At 49.5% G+C, this 25,841-nt stretch overlaps 1 protein-coding gene across 1 annotated transcript in view; it reads right to left on the bottom strand.

The window, feature by feature from the left end:
• The window catches only part of LOC140409133 (hepatocyte nuclear factor 1-alpha-like), a 318,850-nt gene that overhangs the window by 281,494 nt on the left and 11,515 nt on the right, over window positions 1–25,841 (bottom strand). Inside the window, exon 2 of the mRNA XM_072497293.1 lies at window positions 1,025–1,224. Within this exon, the coding sequence (XP_072353394.1) occupies window positions 1,025–1,224 (200 nt within the window). The remainder of the gene's footprint in view (window positions 1–1,024; window positions 1,225–25,841) is intronic.

Consider the following 25,841-nt stretch of genomic DNA (forward strand, 5'->3'; position numbering starts at 1 on the left):
AAGGTATTCCACGCCCTTACTACTCTCTGAATAAAGAACCTACCTCTGACATCTGTCCTATATCTATCTCCCCTCAATTTAAAGCTATGTCCCCTCGTGCTAGACATCACCATCCAAGGAAAAAGGCTCTCACTGTCCATCCTATCCAATCCTCTGATCATCTTGTATGTCTCAATTAAGTCACCTCTTAACCTTCTTCTCGCTAATGAAAACAGCCTCAAGTCCCTCAGCCTTTCCTCATAAGATCTTCCCGTCATACCAAGCAACATTCTGGTAAATCTCCTCTGCACCCTTTCAAATGCTTCCACATCCTTCCTATAATGCGGCGACCAGAATTGCACGCAATACTCCAAATGCGGCCGCACCAGAGTTTTGTACAGCTGCAACATGACCTCATGGCTCTGAAACTCAATCCCTCTACCAATAAAAGCTAACACACCATACGCCTTCTTAAAAACCCTCTGAACCTGGGTGGCAACTGTGTAGGGGGAGGGCAGGGTTATGTAACCCAACGTTGCTAATCAGGACTGAAGTACAGCCTAAGACTGAAACGGGAAGAGGGGACTTGGGAGAAGTGCAGCTCAGAGGTAAAGGAGAAAAGTGTATCGGGGACACAATACATTTCATGTCCTACAAACTTACTCCATTCAAAAGTTCCCTAACTTGGCCAGGTTGTCAGGAGAGAACATAAGTGGCTTTCAAAGGGAGGCAGACAGTGTCAGAGAGTTGCACAACTGAGCACACCCAGCATCTCCTTAACAGTAGCTTCCGAGCAGTGTCAACAGGAGACTGGGAGAAGATCACGATCTACATCAACAGTCACTAATGACCACATTGAAAGAGATAGAATTTATACTTTAAAAGAGAAAATTAGATGAAAATATTTTTCAGAGTGATGGAAACAGAAATAAATTGCTTCTGAAAGTAAATTATCAAGAATTCCAGATTGTTGTGTTAATACAAAATTGGAGATAGTGCCTTGAGCATCAGTCATGCAGAATATATTAGAAGGAATGATACTTACGCTGGACAATCTCTCTCTGTTTTCGGACATACCAGGTGTAGAGAGCAGCTCGTTTCTGATTTTTCATTGGCGTTCCCTTATTAAGATGTTGCGACAAATGAGACTGGTTTAAGCCAGTTGTGTCCACCACTTCTCGCTGTGGGATATTGTGCTGCTGCATGTAGCACTTTACCATCTTTGCTGCCCTCCATGGATCCTCACTGTATGAAGGCAAAGAACAGACAGGATTACGATTCTAGTATTAATTAGTATGATTAACAAGAGCAGCAGATACCTGGGAACACCACCAGCTGGAGATTCCCCTCCAAGTCACTCACTATCCTGACTTGGAAATATATTGCCGTTCCTTCACTGTCACTGGATCAAAATCCTGAAACTCCCTCCCAACAGCACTGTGGGTGGACCTACATCACTACATGGACTGCAGTAATTCAAGAAGGCAGCTCACCACCACCTTCTCAAGTCAACTAGGGATGGGCAATAAATGCTGGCATAGCCAGCAACGCCCACATTCTTTAAATGTATTTTTTAACATTTTAAATTAATATCTTTGCCTCCTTGCCTTTCTCCCTCCTTCTCATTTCCCTCACAGTGAAGCATTCTTCACACATATTGATCAATTGAGGGCATCTTCTGTAAAAGTAGACCATGAGTAAAAAGGCAACTGGGAATCGGGGTTTCTTCCATTTCCCTCAAAATGTCCATACACATGTGTACACACAGACACAGGTACACATAACACACATGTGTACATACACACACATACATACACACACACATGCATGCACACACACGCATACATAAAATACACATTTATGCACAAACACAAATGCATGCCATGCACACCCACAAATGCACACATGAATGCACATGAATTCACACATGTACATTCACAGACAGAACACACAAATGCACATGCACATATGGACACATGCACACACATGCACAGACACACACATGCACATAGATACATGCACACTCATGCATGCATATGCACACACACATGAATACACACATGCATACGCATGAACACATATGCGCACACGTTCATGCACACATGCACGCACACACACATCTATATGCACACACATAAACAGGCGCATACACACACATATACATACACTCACACAGGCAAGCCAATCCAAGAAAGGGTAAACATGCCTCAGCAGTGGGCCTCAATGTGGCACCACAACATTTTTTTTAAAGGGTTTTTATTTTAAGATTGTCCCTTTAAGGAATACTAGTTGGACAGCTCACTGTCCATTTGTAGTTCAAAATTAAAACTGGTGCCCTACAACAACCTAACACCCAGATGAGTAAATTTAAAACCCTCTCATCCCAAAAAAGGTGAACCTGGGATGTGTCCACTGAAAATTGCATCGGAATGAGGTCCCCCTCAGCCCTCTCCCACTCCACCTCTAGCCCTTCCTCTGCTGGGCATCTGTTTGTCAGGTGTCCCCAGGTTAACAAATGAATGAAGATCTAACACAAGTGAAAACATGAAAGTCCTGGATATAAATGGCAGAGTTGCCAAAGATCGAAAAAAAGGAGAAAAATAATATTTCAGGCCTTCATTCTGTGTATTGACAGGAAATGCCATAAATATAAAGCAGGCCATCAGTATCTGTAGGCAGCTGAATATTTACGGTGAAGACTCTTCAATCGTATCATCAGTCTTGTCAAAGGATCTACCGCTTGGGAGAGATGGGTTGTCGATTTCAATGTCTCAATCACTCAATTACAGCAATATTAATGAGGTTTGCTATTCAACTGTGGGAGCATCCATTCCTCAATCTTTCTGGAACTCACTCAGTGTAAGAACACAGATACAATTGAAGGAGGTGACGACATGACAGGGAAATATGCCATTAAATACAGAAACCCTGCACAGCTACTTTCAAAAGTCTGTTTGTGTGAAAGGATTTCTTCACAATGCGTCTGAGAGGTAACTTTGCACTACTTTGGAGATCTGCTGATCTTTATTTTGGAGCTCTGAGCTGTCAGATCAGAATGGCTGTCACTTACATTGTTTCACCTCGGTCCTTAGCTGAATACCAGGAAGACCAGCAGCATTAACAACAGCGGCAGAGGCAGAAGCCACAGGACTAGCAGCAGAGATGAACAGAGGTGCAACACTGGGTGTGCAGGCAGAGGATCAACGTCCTCATCAGGTCCAAATATCATATCATAGATTATCATAGAATTTACAGTGCAGGAGGCCATTCGGCCCATCGAGTCTGCACCGGCTCCTGGAAAGAGCACCCTACCCAAGGTCAACACCTCCACCCTATTCCCATAACCCAGCAACCCCACCCAACACTAAGGGCTATTTTGGACACGAAGGTCAATTTATCATGGCCAATCCACCTAACCGGCACATCTTTGGACTATGGGAGAAAACCGGAGCACCCGGAGGAAACCCACGCACACACGGGGAGGATGTGCAGACTCCGCACAGCAATTATCAGTATCTCAGGAGGCTCATCACCTCAGATCAGGTTGTGGCAGACAACTTGCTGATGGAATAAAACTTGCTGGACCTGGTGGCCGTTTTTACCAATGGCTGTCAAAGTCGCACACACGTGCACATGCACGCACACACACACACACACACACACACACACACACATGTACATGCACACACACACACACATGCACAAACACAAGCACATGCACAAACAGTGGGGAGAGAAGGAATATCCAAGTTGAAAGGCAACCAACCCACTTCTCATCCCCACTTTCATATGAATGTGAGCTTGGTGTGTGCTCCACCAGAGGAAAACACAAGATCAATGTTAGTTAAACCCAACTCCTTCACCCAGCCCTGATCCCCGAGTGGCCTTCTTCTGCTCCTTCATCATATGGTCGTGGCCCAATGATGTATAAAGTAACCGGATTATTGCCTTCTTTTGGCTTAATGTTGACCTTCTAATACATACTAACGCTTGATTTGCCAGATGCATTATCACCAAACGGGAGGTGAAATCAGAGATTTGTTCACCCTCTGGCACACCCAAAAAACAGTTTGTAGTTTAGTATGAAGCAGGTCTCTCTGAATAGATTAGCCTCCCACATCCTTGAGTGAGAGAGTGATTCATGGTGTGGGAGTATGTAAGGAAGGGAACGGTCTTGTCATCCATTAAACATCTGCTCTCACCTCTGCCCTTCAACATTTCTTTCCATGTCAGCCCCACAGCTTCTCCTGAGAATATTTTCATTCTGCTCATACCTGGAGCTATCCGCTGTTATCCTGCTCTCCATAACACCTTTGTTTGAAACCATGGCTGACTGTATCAGCTCCAACTCTTAGCTCCTGTCTTCCTCAGGGCTCATACCCGGTGGAACGCCTCATCTCCCATAGCTTTTCCTTCCTCTTTTCAAACCCATCTTAACAACACCTATTTATTATTCCTTGATATACCTCATATCCTCTCCCGCTCCTCTTCTATCTTGATGGTGCATTTTCCTTCTTCTAGATTGCTTCAGTAGCAACGGAAAAGTTAAGGGAAAATATCCATAGAAAGAATCCTATCTGGCTGCATCACAGTATGGTCGGCAACGATTCGGCCCAAAACCGTAAGAAACTACAGAGTCGTGAACACAGCCCAGTCCATCACGCGAACCGGCCTCCCATCCATTGACTCTGTCTACACCCCCTGCTGCCTTGGGATAGGGGGCAGCATAATCAAAGACCCCTCCCACCCGGGTTATTCTCTCTTCCAACTTCTTCCATTGGGCAGAAGATACAGAAGTCTGAGAACACGTACTAACAGATTCAAAAACAGCTTCTTCCCCGCTGTTACCAGACTCTTGAATTGGCTCTTATGGGCTGAACTGATCTCTCTACGCATCTTCTCGACTGTTGTTAGCACCATACTCTGTGTGCTTCACCCGGTGTCTGTGTCTGTGTATTTACATTGTGTATTTATCGTATGTCCTATGTTTTTTCATGCACGCATTGATCTGCCTGGACTGTGTGCAGAACAATACTTTTCACTGTACCTCGGTACACATGGCAATAAATCTAAATCTAAAATCTAAATATCACAAGAAAATAAGCTGGCTGTCAGCATTGGGACCAATTCAGCCTAAAAATTACAAACTCATCAAAATGCAGAATGTAACAGCTTCGCTTGTTTATAAATTGAGGCATAAATTGAACAAACATTGCGGATTCCCTTTCAAGTCTAGACATTTAACCTACCAATTACCCTACCATTATCTCTTCACAGATTCTGTGTGCCCTCCTTACAGCTAGCTTTCCCACCTGAATTCCCCACTAATCCTGGCATGCTTTTTGTATCTTCTACTGCAAAGGCAGGCACCAATATTTGCCGAACATCTTTGTTATTTCCTTAAGGAAGTGATAGATAGGGAATAATATGAGGCTATCAAATTGGTAATGAAAATAGAAAAATAAAAAATATTTTAAAATGGGGCGAGATTCTCCGACCCCCCCGCCGGCGTAGATTAAACCACCTACCTTACCAGCGGGACAAGGCGGTGCGGGCAGGCTCCGGGGTCCTGGGGGGGGGGGGCGGGGCGATCTGGCCCCGGGGGGTGCCCCCACGGTGGCCTGGCCCGCGATCGGGGCCCACCAATCCACGGGCGGGCCTGTGCCGTGTGGGCACTCTTTCCCTTCCGCCTCTGCCACGGTCTCCACCATGGCGGAGGCGGAACAGGCCCCTCTCCACTGCGCATGCGCGGGAATGCCGTCAGCGGCCGCTAACGCTCCCGCGCATGCGCCGCCCGGAGATGTCATTTCCGCGCCAGCTGGCGGGGCACCAAAGGCCTTTTCCGCCAGCTGGCAGGGCGGAAATTCGTCCGGCGCCGACCTAGCCCCTTAAGGTTGGGGCTCGGCCCCCAAAGATGCGGAGCATTCCGCACCTTTGGGGCTGTGCGATGCCCGACTGATTTGCGCCATTTTGGGCACCAGTCGCGGACATCGCGCCGTTTCCGGAGAATTTCGCCCATGGTGAGAAACTACTCAATTTTGGTGTTCAGTGGGACTTAGGGATCCTGGTACAAGAAACATAGAAAGTTAATATGCAGGCATCTGTATAGTAAATGATTTGGGAGAAAAATGATATGTTGGCCTTCATTGCAAAAGGGCTGGAGCACAAGAATAAGGATGTCTTGCTGAATTATATACAACTTTGGTACGACGAACCTGGGGCGTCATTCTCCGACCCCCCGCCGGGTCGGAGAATGGCCGTTGGCCGCCGTGAATCCCGCCCCCGCCGAAGTCTCCGCTCCCGGAGATTGGGCGGGGGTGGGAATCCGGCCGCGCCGGTTGGCGGGACCCCCCGCTGGATTCTCCGGCCCGGATGGGCCGAAGTCCCGCCCAGGAATTGCCTGTCCCGCCGACGTAAATCAAACCTGGTATTTACCGGCGGGACCAGGCGGCGTGGGCGGGCTCCGGGGTCCTGGGGGGGGGGGGCGCGGGGCGATCTGACCCCGGGGGGTGCCCCCACGGTGGCCTGGCCCGCGATCGGGGCCCACCGATCCGCGGGCGGGCCTGTGCCGTGGGGGCACTCTTTCCCTTCCGCCTCCGCTACGGCCTCCACCATGGCGGAGGCGGAAGAGACTCTCCCCACTGCGCATGCGCGGGAAACTGACAGCGGCCGCTGACGCTCCCGCGCATGCGCTGGGAAACTGACAGCGGCCGCTGATGCTCCCGCGCATGCGCCGCATTTCCGCGCCAGCTGGCGGGGCAACAAACGCCATTTCCGCCAGCTGGCGGGGCGGAAATCCCTCCGGCGGCGGCCTAGCCCCTCGATGTTGGGGCTAGGCCGCCAAAGATGCGGAGCCTTCCGCACCTTTGGGCCGGCGCGATGCCCGTCTGATTGGCGCCGGCTTTGGCGCCAGTCGGCGGGCATCCCGCCGTTGGGGGAGAATTTCGCCCCTGGAGTGCCGTGTACAATTTTACTCTCCTTGCCAAATATGGTTATATTTGCCTCAGAGATGGTGTAATGAAGGTTCATTATATTGAACCCTGAGATGAGAGTGTTGCCTTAAGTGGAGTACACATTGGGCGGAATTTTGCCATTTTTTAACAAAGTGTCATTTCGGGCGGGAAGGTGGAGTGTAGCCTATCGGCAGTGTTATCGTAGAATCATAGAATCACGACAGTGTAGAAGTCCGCACTGACCCTCTGAAAGAGCACCCTACCTAGGCCCACATCTTTGGACACTAAAGGACAACTTAGAATAGCCAATCCACCAAACCTGCACATCTTTGAACTCTGGGACAAAACCGGAGCACCAGGAGGAAACCCACGCAGACTCAGGGAGAACGTGCAAAATCCACACAGTCACCCAAGGCTGGAATTGAACCTGGGTCCCTGGCGCTGTGAGGCAGCAGTGCTAACCACTGTGGTTTTCCCACCATATTTTGAACGGATGGACAAAAAAAAGTAAGGGGCCGGTCCCAAGATGTAAAGCTGGCCAGGTAGGCAAAGCATTCCACCCCCCCCCCACCCAACTTCCCCTCCACCAGAGAACACCCCCCACCACAGAAGTCTCCCCCCCCACCATCACAGAACACCTCCCCATCCCACCAGGGAACCCCCCCCCCCCCACCTCCACCACAGAGCCCCCCCTCCCCCCATGGAAACAGAGTCCCCTCCCATCTCTCCACACACCCCCTCCACCCCCCCCCCCCCCACCACCATGGAACACTCTCCCCGGCACTACCCAGGGGCAGTGCCAGGGGGCAGTGCCCAGGCATGGCCCACTCCCCCGGGGAGCTGTACTCATCTGTGCAATTCTGGTAGGTTTGATTCACCAGGTGCATGTCAGGCATAAAGGCCAGAAAATGATATTTGAATTTAATCAATTGGGGATCCCAATGTTGATCATTGCGATTCCTGTTACATAGAACATAGAAAAATAGAAAAATACAGCACAGAACAGGTCCTTCGGCCCACGATGTTGTGCCGAACCTTTGTCCTAGATTAATCATAGATTATCATTGAATTTACAGTGCAGAAGGAGGCCATTCGGCCCATTGACTCTGCACCGGCTCTTGGAAAGAGCACTCTACCCAAAGTCAACACCTCCACCCAACACTAAGGGCACCAAGGGCAATTCATCATGGCCAATCCACCTAACCTGCACATCCCTGGGCCGTGGGAGGAAACCGGAGCACCCGGAGGAAACCCACGCAGACACGGGGGGTGGGGGGGGGGGGTTTATTTGATCAATTAAATCCCACCGGCATTAAAGCCATTTTGGTACTCCCGCGAGATTCTCCGCCCACTCTGCCATTCCTGCCCCAACCCCTGCCCCCCAGAAACAGGGGCTGAAAAATCCCAGCCAATCAGTAGAATGTGTCTATACTTTCCGGAGTATGAAAAAATAAAATGCGGCTCTTGAATGATATTGGGTGGGATTTTCTGGTCCTATATTTTGAAAGGCCTGACGGTGTGGATGCTGAGAAGCTGTTTCCTGTGGCTCGGAGTCTGGAACTATGGGCAAAGTCGACGGGCATTTATTACTGAGAGGGAGAGAACCTTCTTCACTCTGGGGATTATGAATCTCTGGAATTCTCAATCACAAAGACCAGTGGACAGTCAACTATTGAGGACATTCAAAGCTGAGATTGATAGAAATTTAGGCCCTATGGAATCATGGGACATGAGATTGGACAAGGAAGAGGAGTTGGCATTGAGGAGCCTTGTGCTCTAATCCTCCTTCTACTCCTTATCTTCTTATATTCAAATAAACTTCATTTGCAATTTGCCAAGTAAAATAATTTGTTTGTTGCAAGTTGTAACATATTTCCCGATACACCCGCAACTTATTGACTGACACAGTAGCATCAATTTGTTTATTTATCCATAGTTACAACTTGAGTGACCAACTACAAACTTTATTCTTGAGCCTCCCTCAAGAAATCATCCTGTGCCACGAGACAACTCATTTCATCCTGAATTTCTCTGCATAGGTGCTACTGCGAGATTGTCCTTGATTTCAAAGCAAACTCGCATTTGTTTCACCCAACTGGAGAGGCAAATCTCAGGTGTAGGGCACCAGTGATAAAGATTCAGGGAATTAAAGAAGTTGTGATTTTCCAAGTTTTTGAAATTTTTTTTGTCCTCTTTGGACGAGTGTCCGATTCTGACGAAGATGAGGGGCGCGGTTCTCTTGCCGCATTGCGCTCAAGCGAGAGCACAACGCGGCCGGAGAATTCCAGGAGAGAGTCCCAGCGGACCTCCCGACAGGCTCTGCGCCTCGCAAGATTCACTGAAGTCCCGCGAGACGTCGGAATCGGAACTCTGCTCAAAATGGGCGGGACCGAATGACAGATACGGAATGAGGTCGTAAACCTACTTACGACATACGTTCCCAGAATCCACCAGTCTCCTTCGATTCTCCGGCCTCCCTAAGCAGGTTGTAGCTGGGTGCCGTTCAGTGCTGATCCACACAAATGTGGACCAGGCGGAATGGCTCCTGAAGAGAATCCAAGGTGCCCAGATGACACTGCCAAGGGTCATGGGGCAAGGGGAGGCATGCCATACTTGCCATGCTGCTCCCCATCAGTAAAATAACAAGCATATAGCTTCAGCTGAACTGCATTGAGTAACACATATTTGCTCTCTAGTCCTCTAGCCAGACTCTTTAACCCACCTCCATCACGTTCACTGCCAGTGTTAATGGAAACAGTTTGGCGGTGGGGGACCAAACTATCCTCCAGAACTGGGCCTCTAACTTAAATATCGCAATTACGCTACATGCGTCTAAGTTTAGCAATATTTCTGAGTTAACGCCAGCGAGCCAGGTTTCTCAGAACTTGGAAAATCAGCAGCTGGAGGGTGGCTTGAATGGCCAGGTTCAGCCGGTAAGTGCCTTTCCAGCACTGCTTGTGGGCCAGGAGAAGCAGGAGTGCTACCTCACCGATCCTTCCCTGCTGCCTCAAACTAGAATGTTAAACTTCCCTAGGACCCCATCCACAAACTCTCTCTGAGCTCCTTTCCAGCCCTCAACTGATCTCACTGGGCCACCTCCACGCTTTCTACGATGTCCCTAACTGACCTCTCCAAGCTACAACCTGCCCCAGCTAATCAATGCCTCAGTGACCCATGATCGCGGCCTCCCTCCCTCCTCTCAGCTCAGTAGGTGCAGCCTGGCCATTACTTGTGGCACCCAGCCAGCCTCTCAATCCAGCTGGCTGCTGCAGACAGTAAACAAAATCTAAAACATTTAAATTCCGCAGGACCTCCGGAAACCCATCGGCAGGATTCTCCGCCGACCGGATTCTCCGTTCCGCGGGTGGCCACAATGGGAAATCCCATTGGCATGTGGCGAGAATCCCGCTGCCGGCAAAGGCAAGCCGCCCAGGAACACATGGCTGGTGGTCCGGAGAATCCCGCCCCATATTTCCACGTTTCGCAGCTGTTGCGCCCTCCGCCCATCTCTAACTTTCTGCAAGTATTAGGGTTTCTGCAGATTACGTTTTAAATTTGAAATGAAATGAAATGAAAATCGCTTATTGTCACAAGAGGGCTTCAAATGAAGTTACTGTGAAAAGCCCCTAGTCGCCACATTCCGGCGCCTGTTCGGGGAGGCTGGTACAGGAATTGAACCGTGCTGCTGGCCTGCCTGGGTCTGCTTTAAAAGCCAGCGATTTAGCCCTGTGCTAAACCAGCCCCTTATCTGACCCCGTGCAGGCCAACTCTGCAACGGTGTGACAACTTGACACAGTCAACATTAGCTTTTGAGAATTGCAAAACCAGCAGAAAATTCCTTCAATAAAGGCGTTAACCCAAGGAGTTCCTGTTAAATTAGAACCACAGAATGACTGATTGGTTACAAGAGAGAAGGAAACTATTTTGCCTGTCATGTCTGTGCCAGCTCCCTACAAGAGTTACTCACCTGGTGCCGGACCCACGCCTTATCCCTGTAGCCTTGCACATTGTTCCTCTTCAGATAATTATCCAATTCTCTTTTGCAAGCTCTGCCTCCACCACACCCTCAAGGCAGTGTATTTCAGATCCTAAACACACACTGCAGATAAAAAATGCCTTTCCCTCATGTTACTGGAACATAGAACATACAGAGCAGAAAGAGGCCATTCGGCCCATTGAGTCTGCACCGACCCACTTAAGACCTCACTTCCACCCTATCCCCATAACCCAATAACTCCTCCTAACCTTTTTGGACACAAAGGGCAATTTATCATGGCCAATCCACCTAACCTGCACGTCTTTGGACTGTGGGAGGAAACCGGAACACTCGGAGGAAACCCATGCAGACACGGGGAGAACGTGCAGACTCCGCACAGACAGTGACCCAAGCCGGAATCGAACCTGGGACCCTGGAGCTGTGAAGCCACTGTGCTAGCCACGTGCGCTACCGTGCTGTCCTACTGTGGAACTTTCGCCAATTGCCTTAAATCACTGACTGCCCAGTGGTTGCTAGGCTCATCCTTATACCGTTTTTTGAACAATGGTCTAACATTTGCATGTCTCTAGTCCTCTGAAACTAACCCTGTATCGAAGGAAGATTAGAAGACAATGATCATACAGTGCCTCCACAATTTCACCATTACTTTCGTAAGTGTTCTCAGATGCATCCCTTCCAATTTTCAAGTGTAAATACAGCCAGCCTTTCTAATACTTTCCCTTTATCAATTGTTAGTCTACTAGTGTCTCAATTACCTTCTCTTTCAGTCTAACTTTGACAGCATCTGATTCCTTGGTAAAATTATGCAAAGTATTCATCAGTACCTCAGCCATGCCCTTTGCTTAATCCTTCTCTCTATCTCTCCTTCATCCTCCCGGGCACTCGGCTTTTTTTTGTCATTCCTTTCCCCTTCATGGAAATGTACATCAATTATACTTGAACCATCTCTTTTAATGGGGCATCCCATAGTTCAGTGATTGTTTTGCCTGCCAATCTTTGACTCCAAGTTATTTGGGTCAGATCTGTTCTCACACTGCAGCAATTGGCCCTGCCCCCTAATTCATTATTTTTATTCTTGATTGCTCCATGTTCTGCACCATAACTAACCTCAAACTTCTGATGCTATTGTCACTGTCCCTTAAGTGTTTTCCTGCTAACCCCTGACACTTCATTTCCCAGAGCCAGATCCAACAATGCCTCCTTGTTGGGAAGTGGAATTTCACATAGCTTCCTAATGTTGCAGAGTGACAATTCACCCCCTGTTTTTCTGTTAGTGTATCTGGTGAGGATATGCTATGTTTACTAAGCATTTGCTTAGTTTCAATAGGTGGAGCCCACTTTGCCGAGGATTGAACTGGAGGGTTGAAAGCTTCAGGTCCGGTTCAATGACTGGGAAAAGCACTTCAACATGCTCACTGAAGAGGTATTACAGAATAGAGTTCAATTCCCTTTGCAACATCCATTACGTGGAGGACAGTAAGTGTTTATCAACAGTGTTTTTCTGGCATGGTTAGAGGGTTCATGATGTAAAGGACCTGTCACAACTGATGATTGCTTTCTTTAACAAAGGAAGTTTCAGTCACTGCTGTTTACTTGTAAATCTTCATCACCCACCAGGCACGATTTCTCTTTATTTTTGAATTCCCTCAGTGTTTTATTCCCTTAGTAATTGGAGGATGGGGTGTATAACAGAGACAGTGATTGAACTCAGAGCCATACGGGACCCCAGGGAGAATGCTGGGAGGTGCGGCAGAGTGGGACTCTAAAAGTGGGTAGGATGGTGGCATGCCCACTGCCTTCCTGCTGCCGCTGGCATTTTACCAGCGGCAGGGTAAGTGGTAAAAGCCCCCACATTCCACCGTATTTAGAAGCATGGGAAACATGTTTGTTCAGGTGGATTGGGTAAACCAGTCAAAAAAATGACATTAGACAAGTAAGGGAATCCATCATAAAACGCAGTGTATGCAGCACCGTTAGTGCTCCAAGCTCTCACCACCAGCCTCACCACATCCCCCACTGTCACTCTCCTCCCCCGCCCTGTCTCCTCTGGCTTCAGTTACTGCCCCAGCCCTCACTCACCCCTCCCCCCAGCCTAAATTACTGCACCCCCAGACTCTCACTGCTCCCGCTTCAGTTACTGCGAGTTGAGCTCCGATATTGTAATGGACTATCTGGTATCTTACTTACACAAGCACCCTCAGCTGAACAATGGTCAATGTTACACAAGGTCCCTCCCCCTAACTGGAAGACATTGCTGCCTGCCGTCCTTTATAGCTCCGGAGCCCTCTAGTCTGCATTTTCCGGTGATAGAGCTATTTCGATTACTTTTCTTAAATCCAGGTTGGGCTCTGCCAATTTTTGGGGGGTTGTCAATTAGTTGATTCCGCATACCGATCTGTCTTGCAACATCTTGTTCAGGGCTGGTCCCAATTCACACTGTTCTGCCAACTTTCGTAATTTAGCCAAAAATGTATTGACAGGTTTTCGTGGAGTTCTCCCTGCTGTGTTAAAGTGGCATCTCTGGAGTAAAACAGAAGACTTCAGACCATAGTGGCTTTTTGCCAAGTCTACTAATTCATTGCCTGATACTTGCGTTGCACAAATGTTACTTGTGCATAAACAAGTAAATGGGAAATTTTCAGATTGACAGGCGAGAACTAGCAGGGCACTGCAAAGAGCCTCAGCTTTGAATCTACATGAATGTCTTATATGAACTAACGGGCACTGCAAAAATCAGTGCTTGAGCCTCAGCTTTCAGTCTATGTTAATATCTTATGTGAGAGAGTCGGTATAAAGTATCCAAGTTTGCTGATGATACAAAGTTAGGTGGGAAAGAAAATGAGATGCAAATGGCTGCAGAGGGTTATAGACCGGGTGAAGATACGTATTTACTTGTAACCAGTATGGCAGAGGATGTAAAGCCAGATAAGTGCTGGAGAGGGAAAGGTGGCTGGGTCAGGGGGACAAAACAGGTGATAGGCGAGCCTGGGATGGCAGTGATCCAGAGTGTTGGTGTGGAGGCAGGAGAGGAGCAGAATTGATCCTACCAGGTCAACGTTCAGTAAAAGATTTTGATGACTAGATATAATCCCTTTAAGGACCACTGGTTCGGCTGCTTTAGATCCAGGGAACATTTACTGGCATGTACTCCAGCCAATTCTTTCTCAATTTGACATTGGGTCCTGAAACAGGTGTTAGACTGCTGATGGCATATTCGAGGAGCCTGCTTTAGTTGGACACTTCAGCCATTTGGTGGTTGCCAAATTGACAGCCAATGCACTTCCAGTGGGGATTGGGGCAGGAAATCACACCTGAACATTGCTCACCCAACTCCTCCTTTTCCACCGGTTTCATCGCTACAATATTTTATACATATAGAAAATAAATAATTTGCTATGGTTGTAATTCTTAATACTCTCAAAGCTAATTGCTCTATCGCCAATTTCTGCCACACCTCTCCCACCCCACACCCCACCCCGTGCCCACCCCTCCCCCCCCCAGTAGAATGAACCAGGTAGGAAAGAAGTTTGCTTTGCAATGCAGAGTTCCCCCCCCCAAAAAAAGTGTGCTAACATGGAAGATCAATTTACAACTTTGGGTTGCAAAGAACTTTATACGTGCTTCGCTCTAAACCCCACGCTCTGCCACAGATGGCCAAAGCAACACATTTTCAGAAATGTATAGTCACATTCGCGTTTTCATAGGGAGCTAAGTGTTCTCTCTGTGTCTCCTCATACAGGAAAAGCCATAAACATTATTCTTTTAAATATAACCATAGTGTCACACGGGAGGGTTTAAACTAGTATGGCAGGGGGGTGGGCACGGGAGCAATAGGTCAGAAGGTCAGAGCATTGAGGGAGAACTAGGGAATAGGGACAGTGTGGCTCTGAGGCAGAGCAGACAGGGAGAAGTTGCTGAACACAGCGGGTCTGGTGGCCTGAAGTGCATATGTTTTAATGCAAGAGGTATTACGGGTAAGGCAGATGAACTTAGAGCTTGGATTAGTACTTGGAACTATGATGTTGTTGCCATTACAGAGACCTGGTTGAGGGAAGGGCAGGATTGGCAGCTAAACGTTCCAGGATTTAGATGTTTCAGGCGGGATAGAGGGGGATGTAAAAGGGGTGGCGGAGTTGCGCTACTGGTTAGGGAGGATATCGCAGCTGTACTACGGGAGGAGGTCTCAGAGGGCAGTGAGGCTATATGGGTAGAGATCAGGAATAAGAAGGGTGCAGTCACAATGTTAGGGGTTTACTACAGGCCTCCCAACAGCCAGCGGGAGATAGAGCAGATAGGTAGACAGATTTTGGAAAAGAGTAAAAACAACAGGGTTGTGGTGATGGGAGACTTCAACTTCCTCAATATTGACTGGGACTCACTTAGTGCCAGGGGCTTAGACGGGGCAGAGTTTGTAAGGAGCATCCAGGAGGGCTTCTTAAAATAATACGTAGACAGTCAAACTAGGGAAGGGGCGGTACTGGACCTGATATTGGTGAATGAGCCCGGCCAGGTGGTAGAAGTTTCAGTAGGGGAGCATTTCGGGAACAGTGACCACAATTCAGTAAGTTTTAAAGTGCTGGTGGACAAGAATAAGAGTGGTCCTAGGGTGAATGTGCTAAATTGGGGGAAGGCTAATTATAACAATATTAGGCGGGAACTGAAGAACCTAGATTGGGGGCGGATGTTTGAGGGCAAATCAACATCTGACATGTGGGAGGCTTTCAAGTGTCAGTTGAAAGGAATTCAGGACCGGCATGTTCCTGCGAGGAAGAAGGATAAATACGGCAATTTGCGGGAACCTTGGTGTTATAACCTGCCTACTTACCATTGGCTGGGGACTAATGACAATCCCACAATCCTGTGGGAGTATGAGCTTCCCCAATGAGGGGGGCAGAGAAACCATTAGTAAACTCCTAGTATAAATAAAGCTGGCCAGTTTAGGAACCAGCAGGAAGGAGTGTGCAGCAAGGGAAGTTGCTGTTGCTGTTATATATATATGTTATTGCAAATAAATGTTATTACTTTGTATCCTTAAAACTCGTGCTGGATTCTTCGTGGCCCTCACAAAACTGGCGACGAAGGTTAAAGTGAATAGCTGTCTACACTGCTGAAGCCACCTCCCTGGATTTTTTGGATACAGGTTGGAAGTTGTTTTCTATCATACCATGCCTCTGTACGGACGTTTGGATGTTTTTGATGCTGCGCTGGAAAGCTGGAACCAGTACACACAACGGATGCGTTACTATTTCCGGGCAAACAATATCACCGAAAACGAGCGGCAGATGGTCATATTGCTCACCGCCTGCGGCCCGCATACGTTTGGGGTGATTAGGAGCCCTACGTACCCAGCTGCGCCGGATACCAAAACGTTTGATGAACTTGTGAATATAGTGGGGCAACATTTTAACCCAACCCCATCCACGATAGTCCAGCGTTACCGGTTTAATACCGCTGAGAGGACCCCTGGAGAATCCCTTGCCGATTTTCTATCCAGGCTACGCAGGATTGCGGAGTACTGTGACTATGGCGAGACCTTGTCAGAAATGTTACGCGACCGTTTGGTTTGCGGTATTAACAATGCGGCCACCCAGAGAAAGTTGTTAGCTGAGCCAACATTGACTTTTCAACAGGCCATTCAAATAGTATTGTCTCGAGAGAGCGCAGAACGAGGAGTGCAGGAGCTAGAGGGAATGGAAGTGCAATGCTTGGGGCGTAACCCCTTCCGTCCGAAAACGTCCCCCCGCACTCCTGCGGTACCTTGGGCGAGGCAACGTCCGGACCGACGCAAGTGGCCGTCGGACATTCCTCCCCGAAGGGAGCCTTCTCCAGAGCCAATGGATGAGGAGCCATGTCCGTGTCAGACTTGTAGGCGCCGGCCCCGTCGCGGACGGCGGTCCTGGGGGCGCCAGAGGCGCCGTCGTTCCGACCGAAACTGGGACCAGCCCAGGGACCGTAACTGGGACCAGCCCAGGGGCCGTACCTTCCATGCGGATGAACCTGCGACGACTACTCCTGAGGACATGGAGACGGAGGACGACTGCCTGCAGTTGCATTGTGTGGCAGCTCCCCGTGTGGCCCCCATTAAGGTGACAGTACGGGTCAATGGCCACCCGCTTGAGATGGAGTTGGACACTAGCGCAGCGGTCTCCGTGATCGCCCAGAGGACATTCGACCGCATCAAGCAGGGTATACAGACCCTTACATTAACCGACTCACAGGCCAGGTTGGCCACCTACACGGGGGAACCACTGGACATTGCAGGAACTACAATGACCCATGTTGTTTATGGACGCCAGGAGGGGCGTTTCCCACTTATCGTGGTGTGTGGCCATGGGCCCAGCCTGTTGGGTCGGGACTGGTTGCGCCATTTGCGGTTGCAATGGCAGCACATCCTCCAAACAGTTTCTGAAGGATTGACTGAGGTGCTAGGACGATACCCAGATGTATTCCAGCCTGGTTTGGGGAAAATAAAAGGGGCCGTAGCCCGTATCCAAGTCGAACCAGGAGCCACGCCGCGCTATTTCCGGGTGCTCCCAATGCCTTACGCCTTGCTCGAGAAGGTAGAAGGGGAGCTCACTCGTTTGGAGAGTTTGGGTATTATCAGGCCCGTCCATTTTGCTGACTGGGCAGCACCAATTGTACCTGTAATGAAGCCAGATGCCACAGTTCGCTTGTGTGGCGACTATAAATTTACAGTGAATACGGCTTCCCGACTCGACCGATATCCAATGCCTCGCATAGAGGATCTCTACGCGAAACTTGCAGGTGGACTCTCGTTCACAAAATTAGATATGAGTCACGCCTACCTGCAGTTGGAGCTGGACCCTGCCTCCCGACCATGTGTAACGATTAATACACACCAGGGCCCGTATGAATATACACGGTTGCCCTTTGGCGTATCCTCTGCCTGCGCAATTTTTCAACGTGTTATGGAGGGCATTTTGAGAGGTTTACCACGTGTTGCTGTCTACTTAGATGACGTTTTGATTACAGGGACGTCGGAGCAGGAACATTTGGAAAATCTGGAGGCTGTCCTTAGACACCTTTCGGAGGCTGGAGTCCGTTTATGTCGCACAAAGTGCGTATTTCAGGCAATGGAAGTAGTCTACCTAGGTTATCGGGTGGACCGCGAGGGTCTGCACCCCGTCGCAGAGAAAGCGCGTGCAATTCCACAGGACCCCGCCCCGACTGACACTTTGCATCTTCGTTCTTTTCTCAGTCTCGTAAACTATTACGGGAAGTTCCTCCCCAATCTGGCAACTACGCTGGCCCCTTTGCACCTTCTGCTAAAGAAAAATCACACCTGGGTTTGGGGTCAGCCGCAAGAAACTGCTTTCCGGCGGGTAAAGCAACAATTGTCGTCGTCCGGGTTACTAACCCACTATGATCCTGGAAAGCCTTTGCTCGTCACATGTGATGCATCCCCGTACGGTATTGGGGCCGTCCTGTCCCACAAGATGGAGAACGGGGCCGAGCGACCGATAGCTTTCGCCTCCCGCACATTGACTGCAGCGGAGAAAAAGTACGCGCAGATCGGGAAGGAGGGCCTGGCAGTGGTTTTTGCGGTGAAACACTTCCACCAGTAAGTGTATGGCCGCCATTTCACTATCGTGACTGATCATAAGCCTTTGCTGGGACTTTTCAGAGAGGATAAGCCAATACCGCCCATTGCTTCCGCACGGATCCAGCGCTGGGCTTTGTTGCTTGCTGCATACGAGTATTCTCTGGAGCACAAACCAGGTACGCAGATGGCAAATGCCGCCGCACTGAGCCGATTGCCTTTATCGACCGGCCCCATGTCGACCCCCACGACCGGTGAGGTGGTTGCAACCCTAAATTTTATGGACACCTTGCCTGTCACGGCATCACAGATCTGTGAGTGGACCCAGACGGAGCCAGTCCTGTCAAAGGTTCGGCACATAGTCCTGTATGGTGGGCAGCATAGACAGCTCCCAGACGAGTTGCGGGCATTTTCCTCCAGGCTGTCAGAATTCAGCGTGGAAGACGGCATCCTCTTGTAGGGGACGCGTGTGATTGTCCCGGAAAAAGGCCAGGAGCTGATACTAACAGACTTGCACAATGGGCATCCAGGTGTGACCAAAATGAAAATGTTGGCCCAGAGTTATGTCTGATGGCCAGGCCTCGACACCGACATTGAGAAGGTGGCCCAAAACTGCTCCATTTGCCAGGAGCATCAGAAGCTTCCGCCGGCCGCGCCCCTACATCACTGGGAATGGCCAAGACGGCCTTGGGCATGCTTGCATGCAGATTTCACAGGCCCTTTTCAAGGATCCATGTTCCTTCTATTAATTGACGCCCAGTCCAAATGGCTAGAGGTGCATAAGATGCAGGGGACAACGTCCTGCGCAACAATTGAAAAGATGCGTTTGGCGTTTAGTACGCATGGCCTCCCCGAGGTGCTGGTCACGCATAACGGCACTCCATTCGCGAGTCAGGAGTTTGCGAGGTTCACGAAGATGAACGGCATACGCCATATCCGCCCTGTCCCTTACCACCCGGCTTCAAATGGGTTGGCAGAGCGCGCAGTGCAGACATTCAAAAGAGGCCTAAAGAAGCAGTCTTCCGGATCAATGGACACGAGACTGGCTCGCTTTTAGTTTACGTATAGGACCACCCCCCATGCGGTGACTGGGGTAGCTCCCGCAGAACTCCTAATGGGCCGGAGATTTCGCACCCGCCTTAGTATGTTTTTCCTGGACACTGGCGCAAAAGTACGCCGCACACAAGAACGGCAGGGACAGGGATTTTCTCGGCATCGGCCGATTCGGCAGTTTGCGCCCGGTGACCCAGTGTTCGTTCAGAATTTTGCTGGTGGTGCCCAGTGGGTTCCTGGTGTAATCTTTCGCCAAACGGGCCCTATATCTTATCAGGTGCAAGCCCAGGGTCGTCTCCAGCGCAAACATGTAGACCACGTTCGGTCCAGAAGACTATCCCCTCAAAAGATTCCCTGCCCCCGGACCTCATTTCTACAGCCGCAGAGACCAGAGACAAGGGAAGGTAGTCCTCAAAATCTTCCACTGGTGCCTCACTCAAAGCCTGCGCAGGTCGTTACAGAACCGAATGGAGATAGAGACGCTGACATGACGGAGGCAGCTGACTCTGACTCCGAGATGGAGACACAGGATGCATCAGAGGGGGAATCCTCGGGTCCACGGGCCGTGGATGTACAACCGTTACGCCGTTCATCAGGGAGGCACGTTCTCCCTCTTGTTACACACCGCCCGATCCAGTGCCACGTGCAAATGGTGTCCGGCCTGCGGCAAACCGAGTCCGACGCCCTCCTTCGCCAGGGTCTTTGGTGGATTCCTTGGACTTTGGGGGGTAGGGATGTTATAACCTGCCTACTTACCATTGGCTGGGGACTAATGACAATCCCACAATCCTGTGGGAGTATGAGCTTCCCCAATGAGGGGGGCGGAGAAACCATTAGTAAACTCCTCGTATAAATAAAGCTGGCCAGTTTAGGAACCAGCAGGAAGGAGTGTGCAGCAAGGGAAGTTGCTGCTGCTGTTATATATATATGTTATTGTAAATGAATGTTATTACTTTGTATCCTTAAAACTCGTGCTGGATTCTTCGTGGCCCTCACAAAACTTGGATAACGAGAGATATTGTAGGCCTCGTCAAAAAGAAAAAGGAGGCATTTGTCAGGGCTAAAAGGCTGGGAACAGACGAAGCCTGTGTGGAATATAAGGAAAGTAGGAAGGAACTTAAGCAAGGAGTCAGGAGGGCTAGAAGGGGCCACGAAAAGCCATTGGCAAATAGGGTTAAGGAAAATCCCAAGGCTTTTTACACGTACATAAAAAGCAAGAGGGTAGCCAGGGAAAGGGTTGGCCACTGAAGGATAGGCAAGGGAATCTATGTGTGGAGCCAGAGGAAATGGGCGAGGTACTAAATGAATACTTTGCATCAGTATTCACCAAAGAGAAGGAATTGGTGGATGTTGAGTCTGGAGAAGGGTGTGTAGATAGCCTGGGTCACATTGAGATCCAAAAAGGCGAGGTGTTGGGGCGTCTTAAAAAATATTAAGGTAGATAAGTCCCCAGGGCCTGATGGGATCTACCCCAGAATACTGAAGGAGGCTGGAGAGGAAATTGCTGAGGCCTTGATAGAAATCTTTGCATCCTCACTGTCTTCAGGTGATGTCCTGGAGGACTGGAGAATAGCCAATGTTGTTCCTCTGTTTAAGAAGGGTAGCAAGGATAATCCTGGGAACTACAGGCCGGTGAGCCTTACTTCAGTGGTAGGGAAATTACTGGAGAGAATTCTTCGAGACAGGATCTACTCCCATTTGGAAGCAAATGGACGTATTAGTGAGAGGCAGCATTGTTTTGTGAAGGGGAGGTCGTGTCTCACTAACTTGATAGAGTTTTTCAAGGAGGTCACAAAGATGATTCATACAGGTAGGGGAGTGGATGTTGTCTATATGGACTTCAGTAAGGCCTTTGACAAGGTCCCTCATGGTAGACTAGTACAAAAGGTGAAGTCACACGGGATCAGGGGTGAGCTGGGAAGTTGGATAAAGAACTGGCTAGGTCACAGAAGGCAGAGAGTAGCAATGGAAGGATGCTTTTCTAATTGGAGGGCTGTGACCAGTGGTGTTCCGCAGGGATCAGTGCTGAGACCTTTGCTGTTTGTCGAAAAAAAATGATTTGGAGGAAAATGTAACTGGTCTGATTAGTAAGTTTGCAGACGACACAAAGGTTAGTGGAATTGCAGATAGCGATGAGGACTGTCAGAGGATACAGCAGGATTTAGATTGTTTGGAGACTTGGGCGGAGAGATGGCAGATGGAGTTTAATCCGGACAAATGTGAGGTAATGCATTTTGGAAGGTCTAATGCAGGTAGGGAATATACAGTGAATGGTAGAACCCTCAAGAGTATTGAAAGTCAGAGAGATCTAGGAGTACAGGTCCACAGGTCACTGAAAGGGGCAACACAGGTTGAGAAGGTAGTCAAGAAGGCATACGGCATGCTTGCCTTCATTGGCCGGGGCATTGAGTATAAGAATTGGCAAGTCATGTTGCAGCTGTATAGAACTTTAGTTGGGCCACACTTGGAGTATTGTGTTCAATTCTGGTTGCCACACTACCAGAAGGATGTGGAGGCTTTAGAGAGGGTGCAGAAGAGATTTACCAGAATGTTGCCTCGTATGGAGGGCATTTGCTTTGAGGAGCGGTTGAATAAACTCGGTTTGTTCTCACTGGAACGGCGGAGGTTGAAGGGCGACCTGATAGAGGTCTACAAAATTATGAGGGGCATAGACAGAGTGGATAGTCAGAGGCTTTTCCCCAGGGTAGAGGGGTCAATTACTAGGGGGCATAGGTTTAAGGTGAGAGGCGCAAGGTTTAGAGGAGATGTACGAGGCATGTTTTTTACACAGAGGGTAGTGGGTGCCTGGAACTCGCTACCGGAGGAGGTAGTGGAAGCAGGGACGATAGTGACATTTAAGGGGCATCTTGACAAATACATGAATAGGATGGGAATAGAGGGATACGGACCCAGGAAGTGTAGAAGATTGTAGTTTAGTCGGGCAGCATGGTCGGCACGGGCTTGGAGGGCCGAAGGGCCTGTTCCTGTGCTGTACATTTCTTTGTTCTTTGTACACAAGAACTTTAACAATACAACTGCTGTTCAGGTCCCTGTGCCAAGCTTATATTGGTAAATGGAGCAAATTTGATTTATTATAGGTCAGGCAGAAGATAAATTCAACATAAATAATGTAATCTAATGGATTCAATTTGTTCATGAGTAATAGTTATTTAAAAAAATTAATGGTCTATTATTTAAAATCCACAAAGTCTCAATAACTCTTTGCCACTTATAAAAAGTAAATTCAATCAAGGAGCCAAATTGGAGCATCATTGCAATAAAAAACTAGATCATTTCAACACCTACAGCACATTATTGGATTGTTGGGCGTTGTCTTTCTGTGGCCATTCAGAAATCTCTAGCATCCCATAATATTAGTGTATTAGGGCCATGCCACTCAGGACACAGGGCCCCATGACTCAACAGTATTTCAGGAACTGTAGATAACCTTGTCAACTTCGATGTCTCTTAATCTGAAGTTTTAGCCCAAAATGTTAAGCGAAACATATTTTGGTCTCAAAATATCTGATACATGTACAAATTTCCAACCAACTCCTCGGAAAATGCCTTACAGCAGAGAGCTAAAGCGAACCTGATGTTATATATGACAAATTTACAAGGTGGACAATATATTACAGAAAGAGTGTTATAACAAGCGGCCTTATGACAAAGGTAGAGAATGACAGAGAAAATAGTAATGAGGTAGGAGATAACACCACTCGGGCTGAACTTTCAGGGTGGCAAGCGCTCGGCGCCCGCCATTCAGAGAGTTGGCAGGGAATGAATCCCTGCCGGCCCTAACAGGCCGGCTGCCATTTTACATTCAATTGAGCATTGATTGGCACAAGGCAGGACTTCCATCTGCCCTTGGACAGAGGTCCTGCCTTGGAGAGTTGATGGCCAATCAGATTGGCCAATAGCTCTCCAGCCCCTCAAGGCACAGCGCTGCAGTGACCAGAAGAGGTACTGCAGTGCCATGCACTTCAGGTAAGTACCAGGATCCTGGAAGAAGGAAGATAGGGAAGGACCAGGAAGGGTGGGGGGGGAGATGTCAGGAAGGGGGTGATCTTGGTGCCAACGATAGGCCAGTGGGGAGGGAGGGAGAGCCAGAGTTTCCAGGTCCCTGAGAGGAGGGGAGGGTGCCCCAAATCTTTAGAGTTACCCCAACACCGAGGGAATGCTGTATTGTCAAAGGAACTATCTTTCAGATGAGAACAAAGCCACTCTTCTTTCTTAGGTGTCTCCATTTTGAAGAGAAGGGAGGTTCTGCCCTAACCAATATTTTATACATTACCACAATTACTACACCCCAAAAGTATTTAATTGACTTATGAGTCCAGAAAATTGAATTGTGAAACATTAAAAAAATTAATTTATCTAACTTGGCAATTACTGTTTATTACTGAATTTGTTACAGACTTTTCAATTCCCTTCATTTGAGCGCTAATCCTGACCATGGACGAGATTCCCCAACCCCCCACCGGGTCGGAGAATCGCCGGGGGCTGGCGTGAATCCCGCCCCCGCCGGTTGCCGAAATCTCCGGCACCGGATATTCGGCGGGGGCGGGAATCGCGCCACGCCGGTTGGCGGGCCCCCCCCCCCGCCCCCCCCAACCCGCGATTCTCCGGCCCGGATGGGCCGAAGTCCCGCCGCTAAAATGCCTGTCCCGCCGGCGTAGATTAAACCACCTACCTTACCGGCGGGACAAGGCGGCGCGGGCGGGCTCCAGGGGGGACGCGGGGCGATCTGGCCCCGGGGGGTGCCCCCACGGTGGCCTGGCCGGCGATCGGGGCCCACCGATCCGCGGGCGGGCCTGTGCCGTGGGGGGACTCTTTCCCTTCTGCCTTCGCCACAGTCTCCACCATGGCGGAGGCGGAAGAGACTCCCTCCACCGTGCATGCGCGGGAATGCCGTCAGCGGCCGCTAACTCTCCCGCGCATGCGCCGCCCGGAGATGTCATTTCCGCGCCAGCTGGCAGGGCACCAAAGGCCTTTTCCGCCAGCTGGTGGGGCGGAAATTCGTCAGGCGCCGACCTAGCCCCTTAAGGTTGGGGCTCGGCCCCCAAAGATGCGGAGCATTCCGCACCTTTGGGGCGGCGCGATGCCCGACTGATTTGCGCCGTTTTGGGCGCCAGTTGGCGGACATCGCGCCGATACCGGAGAATTTCGCTCCATATTACCATCCGATGTCAAAAATTAATGAATAAATGCATGTTGGGACAAATTGTTGCACTTTTAATTATACAAATGTCATTCCCGGCAAACCCAAAATCAGCAATAAAATAAAACATGAAATTGTTTGTTATTTACAGCACAGAAGGTGGCCATTCGGCACATCGTGTCTGCACCGGCTCCCAAAAGAGCAACCTAGCTATTCCTTTCACCAGCCCTATCTCTGTAGACCTCAAGATTCATCACTTTCGAATATATATCCAGCTCTCTTTCTAATCCTCCTACAGAATCTGCCTCCACCACTCTCCCAGGCAGCACATTCCAACCCCCTACAGCTCTGTGAGAAAAGAAGTTTCTCCTCATCTCACTCTTGCTCTCTTGCAGACCATCTTGAAATTATGGCTCCTAGTCACTGACATACTAACTAGTAGAAACAGAATATCCTTCTTTACCCTGTCAAAATTGTTCAGAATTTTGAGCACCTCAATAAGCTCACCTCTTAATCTTCTCAGCTCCAAGGAGAACAAGCCTAATTTCTCCAATATTTCCTTGTATATAAAATTCCTCATTCCTGGTGCCATCCTAGTAAATCTCCTCTGCACTCTCTCCCGGGCTTTAACATCCTTCCTTAAATAAGGGGCGCAATTCTCCCATCGGGAGATTAAGTCCCGACGCTGGAGTGAAAACCGGAGTGTTTCACTCCGGCATTGGAGCCCGCGCCCAGCCCCCTATTCTCCCACCCCTGGGGGGCTAGGAGCGGCGCCGCGTCATTTACACGCGCCGGGCCTTGGCGCCGCGTAAAAGCGGCGCCGTGTAGATAACGTGTCCGGCGGCGTGTAAATGACCTCACCCGCACATGCGTGGTTGCTGTCCTCCCCGCGACCGCCCCGCAAGAAGATGTCGGGTGAATCTTGTGGGGCGGCGGAGGAAAGGAGGTCCTCCTTAGAGAGGCCGGCCCGCCGATTGGTAGGCACCGATCGCGGGCCAGACAGACCCCTTTTGAGGCGCCACACCCCCTGGTGCAGGAACCCCCTCCTACAGGCTGCCCCCCCCCCAGCGTTCCCGCGCTGTTCCTGCCGGCAGCAACCAGGTGTGGACAGCGCCGGCGAGAAGCTGTTGTGTTGGG

Source organism: Scyliorhinus torazame, chromosome 1, assembly GCF_047496885.1.
Source record: "Scyliorhinus torazame isolate Kashiwa2021f chromosome 1, sScyTor2.1, whole genome shotgun sequence".
In the NCBI taxonomy this organism is placed as follows: Eukaryota; Metazoa; Chordata; class Chondrichthyes; order Carcharhiniformes; family Scyliorhinidae; genus Scyliorhinus; species Scyliorhinus torazame.